Source organism: Teleopsis dalmanni, chromosome 1 (genome assembly GCF_002237135.1).
Source record: "Teleopsis dalmanni isolate 2A chromosome 1, ASM223713v2, whole genome shotgun sequence".
In the NCBI taxonomy this organism is placed as follows: Eukaryota; Metazoa; Arthropoda; class Insecta; order Diptera; family Diopsidae; genus Teleopsis; species Teleopsis dalmanni.
Window position 1 is genome coordinate 86263980 of NC_051846.1, and position 17642 is coordinate 86281621.

The 17642-nt window shown below is 30.2% G+C and overlaps 3 protein-coding genes across 3 annotated transcripts; 2 read left to right on the forward strand and 1 right to left on the reverse strand.

The window, feature by feature from the left end:
• Window positions 1–1883: 1883 nt before the first annotated feature.
• Window positions 1884–6182, reverse strand: LOC119686203. Its single transcript, XM_038100717.1, has 2 exons — window positions 5893–6182; window positions 1884–2837 (listed from the first exon to the last, which is right to left on the reverse strand). Exon 2 carries the CDS (start codon window positions 2742–2744, stop codon window positions 1884–1886), a length of 861 nt encoding a protein of 286 aa, XP_037956645.1. The 5' UTR covers window positions 2745–2837; window positions 5893–6182.
• A 1098-nt stretch (window positions 6183–7280) lies between these two features.
• Window positions 7281–8700, forward strand: LOC119668580. The gene is made up of 3 exons (XM_038078133.1): window positions 7281–7586; window positions 7643–7803; window positions 7861–8700. Exons 1-3 carry the CDS (start codon window positions 7348–7350, stop codon window positions 8670–8672), a joined length of 1212 nt encoding a protein of 403 aa, XP_037934061.1. The 5' UTR covers window positions 7281–7347; the 3' UTR covers window positions 8673–8700.
• Window positions 8701–12337: 3637 nt separating this feature from the next.
• LOC119668722 (ADP-ribosylation factor GTPase-activating protein 2-like) lies at window positions 12338–17381 on the forward strand. Its single transcript, XM_038078324.1, has 7 exons — window positions 12338–12750; window positions 12862–13185; window positions 13578–13730; window positions 13884–14033; window positions 14090–14370; window positions 16294–16841; window positions 16898–17381. Exons 1-7 carry the CDS (start codon window positions 12676–12678, stop codon window positions 17041–17043), a joined length of 1677 nt encoding a protein of 558 aa, XP_037934252.1. The 5' UTR covers window positions 12338–12675; the 3' UTR covers window positions 17044–17381.
• Window positions 17382–17642: the final 261 nt, after the last annotated feature.

The following is a 17642-nucleotide window of genomic DNA, read 5'->3' on the forward strand; positions in this document are numbered from 1 at the left end:
AACTTTGTATGAGTGAATTGTTTATTTTTAATAGATCTATAACTTTTAGGAAGACAGTTTTTATGTAAAATTAAATATGTCGGAGATATAAGCAATCAATGAGGCTCTTGGGGCACCATTTCCACTTATCCAATTGAACTAAAATTTTACACAGATTATTTTTTTAGTAAAATGAACCGATCTGGGGGGTGCCGTCAACCGATTTTACGAAAAAAAAATTGCCCATATACCTTAATGGCACCCTAATATATATATTATATATGGCACATATTTATGTTATTCTTTAACTAATTAATATTGAATATATAAATATATCCCAACGAGACCTTTTAACCTATTATTAAGAATTCGCTACTGCCCGCATTCACTTGGGGAACGCTAAAATTCGCACATATGTCCCATTTTTTAAATTGAATGTGTTAAATTTTTTAAATTAATTTGCGTTGAAGGAAATTTGCGTAAAACTAATTGTAAAATTATAATTTAAAGTGTTGAACACATGTTTTTATTTATGTAATTACACAAAAAACAGAATAGCAAGACAGTCACGTATTTATTAAAAATCTTTTTTAAACATCAATTACACAAGTTTCAAGAATTGGGCTTCATACCAAATCTTCATACAATATGATACTTTTTTAATTATCACTTTTTTTTTGGAGTTACGATACAAAACACGTAATTTTTGTTCCATGAAGAGCTTCTTAGTTACGCCATAGATCTACATTAACCTTAAAAAAGTTATTTTTATTTATCATCATTGTCATCACAATTATTTACAATTACTTAGAGCTGAAGTAATATTTAAATTATATTAAATTATTATGTTGAGGCTAGTTGAGTCAGTACACTTTAACTCTTTATTAACTGCGAGGTTTCTTCATAAGCTCCCTCTACGACTTGACTGGATTATTGTTTATCACCTCATCAGACTAAGCAATAACTGACCTCACATCTGCATACCTCCCCGAGTAGCCAGTAATTTATTCTGTGCCATATATAAAACACTGGTAGCGGCTTACCAAAAAGGGTCTCTATTATGTGCCCGAAGACAAGTATAATTAACATACTATATTAATATATGAGGGGGACTAACTCCCGGAAGACAGTTCCTCCTTATATATCAAACTACAAACGCCTATTTTGTTGGAATGAAATCTTTTTTTTAAATAAAATTATTTTTTAATTTAATTTTCTTAATTAAAAATAAATGTAAATGTACATTTTTTACACTTTATGTTCTTCATTATTTGTCTGGTATGAGTAGTTTCGCTTATCTTACTATTATTATTATTATTATTTTAGAATATTTAGAGGAAGTATCTTTCTCAAATTGGCATATATATATACATTTAAAAGATTGAAACTATTTTTGGCTTTGTTTTATACCAAATAATATATGTAGTTGTAAAATTAAATTGATTTCGGATTACTTAATGGCTGGATTAATTTGCTCATTAATTATGACAACGAGAAGTCCAAAATGTATTATAAACCACTTTCCTATATTATAGATAAGATATTTAACATATTATTTTATGACCAAGCAGTTTTTAAAATAGTGTTCTCACAGAATAATTGGTCACTTTTTCATTATAGTAAAAAAAAAATAGGAATGAAAACGATAATGACTTTAGATTGAAGTCGAAATATCGATTAAATAAAAATTATTGTACAAATAATTCGTTGTTTTTTTTTATTTTTAATTTTTAACAATCACAAAAAATAGACTAATTAGCTTGTGAGAACACTATTTTAAATATTATAATTAGGTAATTATTTTTTTTTTTAATTTTGCATAGCATTACTTAATTAAGATTTAGTTTTTTTATACAGTAAATATACATATACTTATACATGTACTTGATATAGTTCTTTAATACTTACTTATGCATTGGTATCCGATGCCTAAAACTTCGAATGGTTAAGTGCGCAATTGCAATGCCCAAATTTGCACCCAGTATCACAGTTAGAAATCCCTTAAGAAATCCGAATAAATATCCCGCCGTTATCATTAAAACGAAATAACCGACGACAATTGGAAAACTTACAACAATAAATAACACTATAAATAACGCGAATATCACCCACGGGTTTTGAGTTTCGATCCAATAAAGCAACCGTTTCGCATAGTCGCGTGTTAAATAGGCAACAAACATAAGTGCCAATAATATCGAGAGCGGTACGATATAATTTAAGTACCAAGTACGACAGAGGAACGCATTCATTCGGTAACAGCTCGTATTTCGCTTTTTACTTAAACTGCGACGAGTGGGTGTGTTAGTTGAGGGACTTGGTCCATCTATTAGAAACGCCTCTTGTTCCTCTTCTGCATCCACAACTGATGTTGGACAACAGACTCTACCCGATACAATGCTACTATCGCTATCACTATCTGTTAGGCTGGTGGCGATGCGTCCATTAGAGCTATCTTGTTTAATTATCGTAGATTTAGTTTTTAATGTGCTGCTGTAGTTGCCACTTTTATTACTCAATGATATTGAAACTGTGTTTGGATTTGGAGCCTTTTCCAGCAGTTGTGTATCCTCTGTTGGTAATAGCATATATGAATTGTTGAGAGTACTGGGATTATATAAGAAATCATTATCTTTTTCATCAATTGTCTCACGTGTAAAATTATAAAAAACACCGCTATTTTTACTGGGGGTTTGGTAAAATTGAGTTTGTTGTAAATTTTCCGTAGATGAAACTGGACTTAAAGTAAGTGTCGTGGATAAACTCATTTTTTTTAAATTTTTATATATATGCAGACTTCAATATTAGTCCTTTTTATTTGCTTAAAATTACATTTGGTTCCTTTTTTGGTTAGATTACGGCTATAATAGATAGAGTATGAAATGACAATAATGTAGTATTATAAAGTCTATTATTTTTAAACAATTCAATTTACTCTGTATATAACATATATATATACATATCCTCATACATATATATATTTTATACATATATATTTTATACATATGTATATATATTTTATACATATATATATTATTTATGAGGACTGCTTGATTAATGCACTAATAAGTTTCTAATGATTTTTGAAATATATTTTTCTATTTCTTAGCAATATATAAATCTTTGAGTCTAGATTATCTCTTATATATCTGAAGCATTTTTGCTTTAAAAAAATTCACAATACGCAAGTGTTGATGAATTTCCAAAGGTGGATCAAGAAGAATTTCGAATGTCGATAAGGGAAAAGTTTTAGAAACAAAAGCCTATTCTGAAACATGAAGCTTTGATTAGCAATATGGAGACTCTACAGTTTTATATGGTATAATATAAAAATAGATCATTGAAAAGTGGTTTTGTTGAGTTCGTATGATAACCAAAGATGCTGAACGCTGAAATTTGGTGAATAAAAAACATGAACACCTGATTAAAGATCGAGTAAAGGTGCTGGAAAACGCTGACAATTGTAGCAAAAGTCTTAAGCGAATGTGTTTATAAGAGTTGTTAGCCGAACGTTTGTCACGTTAAGTTATAATTAATCAAAGATATGCCGGTGTAAACAAATTCTTCGTTATACACCACATTTACAAGGATTGGTTCCATATGGCTTAGGCTTTATCTTTGTATCTACTGAACATTTTGGGATTTCTTTTATTTATAACTGCCTTATTCTTTTTAGCGATAAATTAAAATCAATTCAGATTTCTTTAACTTCGTCATTTAATTATTTAAGATGTTCCCTAGTTAAATACAACAACTAGAAATTTGAAGACAATTGATCCTAATATATACATATGGTATCAAATAATTAGACAATATATTTTTCAATAATATAACTTCGAAGACTAAATGTATCTCAAAAATTATATTCAGTTGGGGAGAGGGGTACTCAGGGTTTCTCTATTTACTTGACTAGGACGTTCATCGTCAATTTTTTTTCTGTTTGATATCCGACAGTTTAGGTATCTAATTATTGGTGAACATTTTATTAAGTTGGGTAATTTGAGTTTAAAGTTATTGTTAACTAAATTGAGATGAAAGATTTAAAAAAAATTAAATTTTATAATTTTATCAGTGATTCAGATTTCTAAGTCATACAAAAAAAAAAAAAAAATTTCTATAGAGAAGAGAAGGGGTGATAATAGTTGGGAAATTTTGAAATTCAAAAGAAATTTTTTTTTGGGTTGACAATAAGTTATAATGTTTAAATTTTATTACGATAATAGGTATATGCCAAAAGGCATATGGAAAACATTGATCGTTTATAGTGAAGGTGTGTCACAATGTACCTAATTCTAGAGGAATACTAAAAAACGCAGTCTTTCTGTTTGTTTTCGAAATTTGGATGTAGCGGATGCTACTTGCTCTGTACAATCAATCACTGAAAAGTTGATAAAATTATGTATAAAACATATGAAATGAGGAGGTAAAATATTACCAATGATCGGAAGACGGAACACAAAATAATAATAACCTTTTATACAAGGATAATTACAAAAAACATAACGATATTTGGGTGTTGAGTGCAGAAAATTTGAAGAACCCATTGATTTAAGAGCGTATGGTTACAATTGATGAAAAGCAGGTCGAGTAGAATGACATACTCAGGGACCTCAAGATTGGTTCGATCACAAAAACACATAAAGGATAGATCCCTAAAACTATTTATAAAAACTGACAGGCTTACCAACACCGTGTTATTGAATCTCAGAATTGTTACAGGCTCCTCGGAAGGTATGCATATCTGAGGTCAGTTATTGTTTAATCTGATTAAGTGATAAACAGTAATCCAGTCAATGCGTGATATAAAAACAAAATTAGGTAAAAAAATATGATCTTTGGAACGACTGAGAAAGCCGAGTGTGACGATAAAAAAGGTTATGCTGTGTTTTCGATGGGTTTAAAGGGATACTACCTATTATGAGCGAATGGCAAACCAAACGATTGTTTCCAACCTCTACTGTCAGCAAATAATACGGTTAGAAAGTCATAAAAAAATAGACACTAGATGTTATCATAAAATGCAATATTTGGATTAGTTATAATAAAATTATTTTTGACAAATATTTTCAGTTTTTACTAAAAAACGCCGAATACTATTTATCCAAGTCAATAAGCACGTCATTGGAAACGACACAGGCTTCTCGTTCCCTCAAGCAAAATTTACATGAAGTCAGTGAAGCACTTTTTCGTTACTTTGTGTCGTCAATGTTAATGATTTTGTTAACTCACACACGAGCTACTCACGCACACACACACACAGGTGAAATTGTTCACACACTTCTTATATTTCACAAATAATTGAATTTTTGCATTTTGGCGTGAGACACGAGCTTAATTTGTCGTAGGAAGCCAGAAATCATTTAATGTTTTTGTTGTTTTTGTCAATAACTTGATAAAGCACACAAATTTAAAATCATTTAGCGCTTACTTATCAATGAAATTAGATACAAATTAACATTTTTATTGAAATTAATTCATTTTATTTAATATTTTTACTTTTATTTTTATTTGCGTTGCACTCGAAGCCGTTCAGCATCTTTGCCACCACCAATTGTTTGGAATGGTGAAGACGCGTTAACCACATTCGGTGGGCGATAAATTATTTATATTGGCTGGGTTTGCTTTCTTTTTTTATTATTAAACGATTGTTTCTGATTGTTTCCTTTTAGCTCTTCTCACATTTCGCTTAAAACAAAATCAGCAGCAAATTTCACTTTCTTTTAAGACAACAACAAAATAAGCTGAGATTGTTATTGTTGCTTTATACGCTTTTCACGGTTTAAACAATTACGAAACTTGTTATACATTTCCTTCGTCAGTTTATATTGAAATGAAAGTGCAATGAATATTTTTTATATTTTATATTTTTAAGGTTTCATGTTTAATTTAATTTTAGGTTTCAAAATCTAAAGCAACCTTTGACATTAACGTGCATCCGAGAATGTAAGCATGCGAATATTATTCAAATGAAATGACTTTTTTTCACTTTTTATTTCCAATTCAAATTAACTTTTGTCGTGTGCTACATTAAATTTATAAATTAAATAAATTTGTTTACGTTTAATTTTTTCAGTGTTTGTGCATTCCGTATACAACCAATTTTACTTAAAACAAAACTCGCAATGAATTGAAAGCAAAAAAAGTCGAACAATTTGTGTTAGCTCATATGGAAACAGGGTTGCCATCGTATTCCATAACAATTATGTGTAATGTAGATTAGTAGAGCGCCGTCGAGTAAATTGAGATTAAGTAAATTGAAATTTCCTAGGGGTTTTTTGCACTGCATTTATGTAAATATTTATTTATTGCATTTATTATTTTTAATTAAAATGTTTCAAATTTATTTATTTATTTAATCATATTATAAAATTTTCACAATGGTAACACCTAATTTACCTAATTTTTATCTAATTTACCCTACTCGAAATTCTGGTAAATACCAACATTCGTTGCCATACCAATATAATTTAGTATTTCCCTCAATTTACTATCAATTTACTCGAACTCGCACACGGTCGTAGTAAATAAATGAAAATTGCAGATTTTAATAGAATCAATTAGCGACAGTGAAATCAGCTCTTCCAAACTTCATGTTTTGACTTGTTGTCTTGTTTATATTAGGTCTGTTCCACGAGCTACTCGAAGTAACTTTGAGTAACACTATTAGCTTTATTTTTGCTTGAAATATATAAAATCATATATTAATCATGTACTCATATAATAGTTATTTAGAATAAATTAATTTGGTTGCTCTCGCTTTTTCTCACTACATAAATTTATTTGAAAATTTTTTGTTTTATTTTTCCTTGATATATATAAATTTATACAAAATTCCAAACAAAACCCAAAAAGACGATATTTAACTTCAAGATTCCGTTTTGGTTGACAATATTACGACTGAAGACAAATGAAATGGACAATCTTAAAAAATGATTAACTATTTTACAGTTTCGAGATAAGTAACGAAGATTATAAGAGTATATAGACTCCATGAACCTTAAACATTTTATTTATCTTAATTTCTAAGCCAATATACTGTTCTGACAGCTATATAACAAACTTATAATATCTGGTCATGTTAAGTGAAGACTTCATTATATGGCAATACATATATATTATATATTTAAGTTATTCTATCAATAATTTATATATGTTTTATACAAAGTAATTAAAACAATATTATATATCTGTTAACAATTTTTGTTAATATTGAAGCATATGCGTATGTAATAATCATATAAACCTATGTAACACATAACTTAGTTGATAGTAGCATAACTCATCGGTTCATATTGCCGATCACAGGCAGCACATGACACAAGTAATAACATCCCTGTGACAATCAGCTGGTTTTTGTTTATTTCTTCATAAATGAAATATTTTGTTTTTAATATTCCACTTGTGGCTAAAATGTACAGAATTTTGTTAAATTACTTAAATAAACAAGTACGTTCAATAAGACCGATGACCATAAGTACAAACACTACTTTCCAAGAACCAGAAAATAATTTTATTACGAAAGTGGACAAAGTTGAATTAAGTTTTACAAACGACGAAACTAATAATATATTGAACAAATTAAATAGCCTAACACCAAAGGAGTTTACAAGGTATTTATCAATAAAATAAAAATGTGACTTAATTAAAATATTAATTATTTGAATAGCTACAAAATATCAACAGCCCGAGCAAGTAAAATAATTGCTTGGCGAGAACACAATGGACCATTTACAGACCTTAAAAGTATTCGTGATATCGATGGATTTGGAGTTAAGGTAGTGAATAAATTTTGTGAGAATTTATTAAAAGAGCCAACATTAAAAAAAGGTGATCATTTACAAAATAGCTTATTTTATTAAACTAATTTTTAAATTTGTGTCACAGTTAAAACGAATTCACGTTTACGTGCGAGTTCATTCTTAACACCCAATTTAAACGATGAAGTCAAACAAAACATACGGTCATCAGTGGCTATACGAATTAGTGTATCAAGTTTATCATGGTCCCGGTTAGAGCTTCCAACAACTTTAAATACATCGCCTTGCTTACTAACAGATTGGCAACATTATGAGATTCCAGAAAAGAAGCTACATTTAAGTGAATTAGTTCAAAGTTGCTTAGGTGCCATGGAATTGATTCCTGAAGCAGATTGTTATATTTTTGAAAATCCTCAAACAGCACAACCTACCACAAACCCAGGTAATGCGGAGCAACAGAATATCAATGTGCAAAAGGCACAAATAATAGCCATGTTAAGCTATGCGCTGAGGTCAAGAGGGAGTCACAGCGAAGTCTTGAGCAATGAGACAAAAATAGTTTCAAATGGCAAAGTATATTTCTTACGCCGCTTTTTGGCTGCTCGCATATTTAATCACCTTGTAGGTACAGAGCGTGTGTCAACTGAGGAAACTTTACTGAAGTTAATGCGCATAAATTATAATATTAAAAATAGTCTTTATACTGATGAAAATAGTACTGCAACAGACACGGAAACGCTGGAAAATCTTAACGGTGCGTCAATATCACGAAATGTGCAGTTTCCACAGAATTTAAGAGAAATGTTTTCTGAAGCTGAACGATACCGTCGAGAATTTTTAGGACAAGCATTGCTAATGAATTTAGCTTTTGTGCGACTTGTACTATTGGAAGATCCAGAAACTGTTGATATTATTATGCGAAATCAAAAAAAAAAATAATAGCAGCATAAAAATTAAGTCTTCGTTATGTGAGTTTTATATTTGTAAATAGAAATATAATAATTTAATTATTGAATAAAAATTTTAATTTTATTATTAAACTTTACTGCTATCATTTATCTCAAGAAATTTTGCTATTAATATAAATCTTACAAGAGAGTCTCAAGATGACTAGACTTTGTTTAAAAAAGGCTCGATAGGGATTCCCCGTAACTCCTAATTTGAGAGAAAAACTCTAAATCAGAGATAATAAAGTTATGACTACGTTATCTCTGGTAAAATAATAGGTGCATTTAGCAGTAATTTGTAGTTGTTTGGCGAAATTTCGTAATGACAGACTTAACTTTTTAAATGTTCTATCACTGTTCTATTTTTATATTATTATGTAAAAAATAACAGATGAAGGATTTAGAAGCACAAATAAAAGTGATTAATTTATTAACAATTGAGACATAGATATAGTGTAGGATAGCATAAGGGAGGGTGAACCCTCCTATTAAATATACAGTAAGACTCCGCTTAAAGCCTGGGATACGTTCCATCAAAGTAGAGCGTAATGCGAAATAGTGCTAAAAGAGGCTATGTTAACATGTAAATATTGGGGTTAGGGGAAGATTCTATCCTGTGTTTTCAATCTTCTACCTTTTTGTCAAGAAGGCATCTAATGTAGTTTGCGATTTTTCTTTTGTGTTCTGTTAGAAGTTGTTTATAAGTGGATAAAGCATCTAAAATACCTCGCCTTGCTTTTGAACTCCTGCCAAAATTTTAATCAATTTCAAGATATTGGTCCATAATTTCAGTTGTAGTGGTCAAATTCCTTTTCACAAACAATATCGAAAGTTCTTTTTGCTCTTCTTCGTAATCACTACTAACAATATTTTTGTTTTCATCTTGCTCAATTAATTCCTTGAGCTTATCATTAGAAAAACTATCTGCTGTTTCTTGAACTATTTCTTTGACGTCTTCCACTTTCACCTCCTCTAAACCGGTTTGTTTCGCTAATTCCACTATTTCTATCACTATTTCATTCATATAGAAAGAGGGTTCAATGTCTTCGCTCTTACTTAAATCTAGTCATATATATGTTCTTCCATACTCTTTTCAAAGATCAGTCCAAGAAAGGTGTATGTTTCTACAACATTCATGATATTGTAGTTTTTTCAAAATTCTCTTATTGATTACTTCTCTTCTCCTTCGGTTTTTTCAAACATCTGCTTAAATGTGCGGGTTGAAATAAAAGAGCGCTAAACCGAAACAGCATTAAGCGGGGTCTTACTGTATGTGAAAAGAGGAATTGATTACCTCTATACCGTCTCATGAGCACGAATTGATAGATCAAAAAATTGTATATTTTAATCATATATCAATTGTAAAAAATTACTATATCAGAATACGTCACTTTTGTTTATTGCTACTGACCAACTTTCAAATCGCTAATAGTTCCAATTAGTAAAAATTTGCAATAAAAGTGCGAAAATTATTGTGTCATATTCTGATACAATATCGTACGGTCTACGATGCAGGACACTGTATTAAACTCTGGATTCTTTAGTATTTTGTTAATTTAACAATAATTTATAAATAACTTTACAATAATTGAGTTTAGTTATTTTTCGTTAATAAATATGTAAGTGTACGATAATTTTTGTGATATGGTCATGAAAAATATCGTACGGTCTACGGCATGTCATACTTTGGTAAACTTAGACAATGTAGATAGACAATGTAGAAAACATAAACGCCACAATAACAAACAACTGATTAATTATGACAATATTACAAATAATATAAGAAACGCAAATAGCTTGCTCAGAGAGAAACACCAAATAATAAATCGATGTTTTTAATAGCTAATATAAATTTAACATAAAATTAAACAAATTTTTATGCTTTTCTGGTTTCTATGAGTTAGAACGGATCACCTTATCGTTTACGGTACAATAATTCATTTTTGATTTAGTCTGTACATATCGGTTTTCTCTTATTTCGCGGTCTTCATAGAACTATGCGCCTTATGTTGTCCGATAAATAATAATTATACGGCATTTAAACCGTATAATATTTGATACCAAGTACCAGACTTTAGAATTATGTGCATTGCTATATATCACAATGGTTTTGATGTTGCCGATATCTTTCAGAGTATTATTTAAAATGATGATTTTAAATATAAGTGCCTTGTTATACTAAGTCATATAACGTATGGTAACGGTAATTTTACGTATGTTCTTTCTCGTCATGACCGTAAAGGTGTGTTATGCAAAGAGTTAATCACAGTTGTCAATTTCAAAGTGGTACTACTATATTCACCATTTTTGGTTGCACTTAAATTCTATTACTGTGACCAAAATTTAATTAAAATTTCTCCTTGGGTCTGAATGTCAACTTCTTAATTAACATCAAAAACAGCAAAAATTTCATGTTAGAAGTGACCGTGACCTCTACATAACATGACTACAAGCATATAACAGGTAGTTTAAATAGACATGGTACGATACAATCTCATGCATTCCGTAGTATTGATATAATACAGGTAACACCACCAAATTCAGTACGATAAGATACTCTCTATGTTTTCTATGCTTGCTCTATATTGGCATTATTTTAAATAAAATCATTTAAATAAGAGAGTCCAACAGCTTCAATCAGTTTTACCATGATTAGCTGTTTTTGTCTGTATATAAATTTTGACTGTCAAATCATTTTAACAAGAAGGGCTGCTATGTACCGTGCGGTCAATTGTTTCAAATTCACCAACATTACGGTATGGCCTCTATTTGTTTTATCCAATGCATCGCAATGATTATATTAATTGCAAGGACCATGTTATGTTATGTTCGTCATGAGTAAAATTGTTGCTGTTTTCAATGCAAATTATAAAATTGAGAGTAAGAGAAAAAACAATATGTCTGTTCAAATTTGATTATGAGAGCGGAGGCTATCTGTACCTTGGCACTTAGGCAAAGCAGTCTTATTGAATAATAAATGTCAACATTTGCCTTATTTAGAAGCAAATTATTATAATTTCTGTGACATTCTACATAACGTGCATATTCCATGGTATATTAGATCTACAGACATACATAGAGATCTTAGGATTGACTCAGTGAAAAAATATATCAGAGACAGAGCTCTAAAATTATTCACTAAAGTTGATATGCTAATTAACCCCGCCCTAACAATTCTCAAGTCCACTTCTGGACTCTCAGGAAGATATGCTGATTTAAGGTCCGTCATCAACTAAAAGACAAATAAATGATATATTTTTTATTTTTAGCCTGGTTAAAGCCTAGTGTGGGATAGAGATAAGCCCCCAGCCATTATAGAGTAAAAGTGCGTAATAGCACTAACTCAAGAAGAAGAAGAATCAAGAATTCGTCAAATTCAAAAACAGCCAATTTTGACGAGCCCATGACACTTTACATAACATGGCTCTAACGTATCTGGTTGGGTATATCTTAACCTGTAGCATCCCATTTTTCAAATAGGAAATATTAGTCAGAAAGCCAAAGCTGTCAAAAATGTAAAATTCTTGTATTATTTAAATATCATATTTATTTTAAATATTTCCATAAGTCTATAAATTATAATATTCCTAAAAGTTTAATAATTTTGTAATATTTCTGCAGTAAATAATGACAACGTATTAGAAATAAAAAATAATTAAATAAAACAAAGAAATTTAAATTTTCAAAATTTTTGTGTTGGTTGCACTAAAATTGACAACTATATTTCGATTACTCTTATCGATTACACGTGATATCGTGTGGCCACGATTACTATTTGTAATTATTAACATCACTAGCCTTAGCAAGCAAACGTGTAATTTTTTATTAGTAGAAAGAAAACACGTCAAAATTAAATTAATAAAGCAGATTAGTCGATAATATTTGCATGTGAAAGTTAAACAAATAAAAAAGCAAACTTTTGACACTTCCCGCATAATTAAGGGGAATATTTTAAGCCATTAATTCGTGAAAAGTTAAAAATCCTTTATTGCAAAATGTCAATAGCTGGGCCAACCAAACAAGAAATAGAAGCTGTTTTCAATCGCTTGAGAATGCAGCCAGCAAATAAAGTATGTATTTTCAAAAGGAACTGTGAGAAGAGGAAATGCTTTGTTCTCTTTTGTGTTTTAAAACATATAATAAAAATAAAATATAAATAAATATAAAATTTGTGTTTACAGTCTTGCTTCGATTGTGCAGCGAAGACGCCTACGTGGTCTTCCGTGACGTACGGCATTTTTATATGCATTGACTGCTCTGCAGTGCATAGAAATTTGGGTGTGCACTTAACATTTGTGCGCTCCACGAACTTGGACACAAACTGGACGTGGTTACAACTGCGACAAATGCAGCTTGGTGGAAACGCCAATGCAGCGCAATTTTTCCGACAACACAATTGTGTCACCACCGACTCACAGCAGAAGTACAATTCACGTGCAGCTCAGTTGTACCGCGATAAACTGGCTTCCTTGGCACAGCAAGCCATGAAGGTGCATGGAACGAAGGTTTGTTAATGAATGCTCAAATTCTTCTAACAAAATGCGTAGGAGTGTTTGTTTGGCACAAAGTAAAAATTTTACTTGTGCTTATTTTATTACTGGTATGACCTACTTTCCGAAGTACTGAAGCCTTGCTCTCAATTCTGTTTAGTATAGAATTGAAGGTTAAAGGCCAAAATAAAAATTCAAGGAAGTTCGAGAAAATAATCAGCTTTGAATTAATTTAACTTATTTCTTTTTAAATATTTGTTTTTAAATTCCTGTTTTATTTATGTTTTTACTGCTTTTAATTGTTCTTAAATTAATTATTTTACTAATTAATTAATTTTGTTTATTTGGCTTTTTAACTAATAATTGTTCGAATTCCCTGCATTGTTGGAACATTTTATTCTATTTAGCTACATTTGGATCACACAACCGATAAAGCAGAAGGCAATGACGTTAACAAAACAACCGCTGAGGAAGAGGATTTCTTCGCTCAGTGCAGTAATGACAATAATAAGGATTCCTTTTTTAATAACAATAATAGCGAATCTAATTTATCGCAAAAGGTAAGTGCTTTCTGCTCCTGGCATGTCTTTTAAAGTTAATTATTTGCTTATCCATTTTAAAAAATTAAAAAATATTAATTTATTGTATAATATATAAAATTATTTAAAATAAAAAAAACGTTCACTAATAAATTTATTTTAATGTAAAAATAGTTGGACTTGAAAGAACCTACAGCAACCGCCGCTGAAAAATTATCACCAGCTGTATCAGGCGCGCCCAGTATAGATTTGTTGAACTCAGCTGTGTCAGCAGCTTCAAAGCCAACCATTGGTGTGCGCAAAATACAACCAAAAAAATCTGGTGTATGTGAATAAATCATATTTATATATAGTTTTTGATTAATTTATTCTAATTTTAGTTGGGAGCACGTAAAGCTGGTGGTTTAGGCGCTACAAAAGTCAAAGCTAACTTTGCGGAAATAGAACATCGCGCAAATCTTGCTGATCAGTGCAGAGAAGCAAACGTTGTTGCTGAAAAACCACGTACTGAACAGGAAGAGTTAGAATCTGTAGCTAGTATGCGGTTAGCTTATCAAGATCTATCAGTACAACGAACGCGTGAAGAAGCCAAACTAAAAACCGTGGATCCGGTAAAAGCAAAACAAATGGAACGTTTAGGTATGGGATTCAATTTACGAGGGTAAGTCTACAAATTATACATTAAATAAACAAATATATTTATTTAATTTTGTAAATCTTATAAATATATGTAACTTCCGTACATTGTGCATTCTGTATATTGGGTTATAGATTTTTTTGTGATTTTCTTAAGTTGTATTGTATTGAAAAATTAAAAGGCGTACCGCTTCAGTACAAAATGGGGAAAAAAGGATTTTGATTATATTGTGCGACTCTGAATTCCCTGTTTTGATTTTTCATCGACTGAGTTTAGGGGTTTGAGCTCAAGTACTTAACTCGTTTTTCTTCTAGACATCCTGGTCTCTTTTTACAATGTGTTGCATTTAAATTGAGATTTTAATAGGTTTCTAAGAAATTGTTTAATATAAGAGGTATGAATTTTGTTTCTTCAGGAACTTGCTATCTACAAATAGTAAATAAATTTATAAATAAATATATATTTTTATTTATCTATTCCACTCTTATAAAAAGCAGCAATTTTTTAAAAGATAAAAGATTTTAAAAGATTTGAAAGATTTTTTAAAAGAAATATTTGAAAAATTCTTTCGTTTGATAGGACGATAATTTGGGAAAGGATGTACAAGGTTGAAAAAAAGAAAAGGAAAGGAATTCAAGAAAGGATGTCTAACGCAAAAATGTTTTATCTAGTGATTTATAATAAGTTTAACTTTAACAGCAAATTAACAAAACTCCTACTCAGAACATACAACTCAAGTACGACTTTGGATCAGTTGGCTAATGAACACTGACTCTGAGCTTTAAATTTGGCAGGGCATGCGTTCACCCTTGGTACTTGCAGTGTCAAAAAAAATTTTTACGAATAATTAAATATAAGACACATAATTCCAAGACCACTGATGATGGATATTTGGCAATACTCGAAACAGCTGCATTGTCAGCCAAAAATTCAATTATTGAAAATAATATAAAAAGAATTTTTGTTGTAGTGGTTCACTACTATTCAAAACCCCTCTATAACAAGTTTACTATAGAGACAAAATTAGTATCTTCTAAAAAATTTGGATAAATGCTGAAACTTTAAACCGCTATTGCGAGAGACTTAGATGTGTAGAAGAAACAGTAGTTGCAGATTTGAGTCTAACAAGATATAGTTATAGTTTTGTTTGATCTTGTAATATTAAAAGATATATAAGAATGTTATGGTGCGTTAACATTATTTGAAAAAAATTGTAGAATATGTATTTAGATTTGACAATAAACAAATAAAGACTAAAGCAACAAAAATTTAACACATAGATCTTGTCCACCATAACACATGGTGGTATAGTCTTTGATGGCAGTAGTGAATAGCGCATGATCGTCTTGATTGACAAATAGCTCCGAATCGTTGTTATTACTCGTAGTGATCTATATAGTAGATAAAAAGAAAGTAATTATAAATTCGAACACATAGTTAAAGTTATGATATACTTGGGTACAGGACGTGTGAAAGCGAAGGGTATTATTTGGGAACATGAGTGGATAAGGGATTGGTAGGATTTTAATTAAAGCAGGTTAGGATATACTTGGGTAAAGGAAATGTGAAAAGAAAAGGAATTGTTTGGAAATAAGAGTGTATTAGGAATGGGTAGGATTTTGATTGAAATTAACTTGAAATAATATTTGCTAGAAAAATGTAACAAGTTTAATGGAACGGAGCCAAAGACCAATTGGATTCAAACTGATTTGAAACTTCTTATATGTTAGCGGATGGCGATTTTAAAGTTTCAAATTCTATTTTAGTCAAATGCTTTACTGTGATCGATTTTAAAACCTTTACAGTATTTTTCCACTTGCAATATTTAAATTTTAGCTTCAATTTAAAAATACAATCTACCACTTGAATTTGTTTCGATATATAAATATTGTTAAAAGTTTGAATTATTTTATTAATTTCATTATATTATTAAATTTTTCTTTACAGCAATGATATATCCCATTCAGCTATTAGTGACATGGAAACCATACAACAGGCAGCAGCTCCTAAAACTGTAACCCAACCAAAATTATCCGGATTCGAGAGTGACAATTTCTTTAATGATTATAGTCCATCAATGTACAGCGGAAGTGGTAACAGTACATCTCCCACTTCCAAATTAGATAAACAGGAATTGGAAATTATGGGCTTTGAGACAATAGAATCACATCATTCCAACATTTCTTCCATGTTTTCAACTCCAGATAACGATGTTAAATTGAATATGAATAAGTCAGCTAAACCTGCTTTAGCAGGATATGATACAAGCTATTCACGTAAACCACATACTAAAAATAAAAGTACCCCTGATGACGATAATGCTGCACAAAAGAAGTTTGGAAGTGCAAAAGGATTCGGTTCCGATCAATTCTTTGGAAATGATAAAGTTGAAGCTGATGTATCCACAAATTTGTCAAGGTTTCAGGGATCGAACAGCATTTCATCGTCAGATTACTTTAGCGATGGTAGTAGTCAGTTAAATCGTGGTTCCAGGGGTAAGCTAAACTCATTAATTAAATTCACAAAAAATAATATCTAAATTTTTTTGTAGGTTATAATACTGGAGTAAACTTCCAAGCACCTGATTTGGATGATGTTAAAGAGAGCGTACGACAAGGAGTACACAAAGTAGCCGATCGTTTGAGTTCATTAGCTGTAAATGTGATGAGTTCAATTCAAGATAAATACGGCAACTGATAGTATCTGTGTTCGTAACCATACTTCATTTTATCTGATCTGATCTGATATGATCGTCTAATCTTATTAAATTGTTAAAGCAAACAATAATAGTAAAAAGTGTAAATGAAAGAAATGTTTGAGTAAATAACTCGTAATTCCAATTTATACAAATATATATATTCATAATATTGCATTGAACACAATTAACTCATACATTAACATAAAATATTTGAAACAATCAATAAACAATAAAAAAACTAGTTGCACTGGCGATGCTGAGGAGCATTTAATTTGTGCAACTAATGAACAAATTATGGCGCTTTTAGCAAAGTCTCTCATAGCTTTGTCTTACTTGACTTGACTTAGTGTTTAAATAAATTTTAATGATGTTATGTTGTAAGTAAATAAACACATCCTTTATGATGGTGCATATTTGGAGATAATTATGTTCAACGCTAATAATACACAATATGGCAAACATTTAAAATCATTATTAAATTTAAAATTGTTATGTGACTAGAGGAATAAATATGTTTTCGAATTTTGTTTTATCTTTAATAAAAAAATTTTTTGTCAAACTCTAAGACTTAAACTTAGTCAAACTTAAGACATTTCTT

Excerpts from the sequence above, each read along its gene's own strand:
- LOC119686203 (XM_038100717.1), bottom strand. The coding sequence starts at position 2,744 with ATGAGTTTATCCACGACACTTACTTTAAGTCCAGTTTCATCTACGGAA.
- LOC119668722 (XM_038078324.1), top strand. The coding sequence starts at position 12,676 with ATGTCAATAGCTGGGCCAACCAAACAAGAAATAGAAGCTGTTTTCAAT. Across the intron at positions 12,751-12,861 it reads GAATGCAGCCAGCAAATAAA|TCTTGCTTCGATTGTGCAGC; the intron begins GTATGTATTTTC and ends TTGTGTTTACAG. Across the intron at positions 16,842-16,897 it reads GTTAAATCGTGGTTCCAGGG|GTTATAATACTGGAGTAAAC; the intron begins GTAAGCTAAACT and ends ATTTTTTTGTAG.
- LOC119668580 (XM_038078133.1), top strand. The coding sequence starts at position 7,348 with ATGAAATATTTTGTTTTTAATATTCCACTTGTGGCTAAAATGTACAGA. Across the intron at positions 7,587-7,642 it reads ACACCAAAGGAGTTTACAAG|CTACAAAATATCAACAGCCC; the intron begins GTATTTATCAAT and ends TTATTTGAATAG. Across the intron at positions 7,804-7,860 it reads AGAGCCAACATTAAAAAAAG|TTAAAACGAATTCACGTTTA; the intron begins GTGATCATTTAC and ends TTTGTGTCACAG.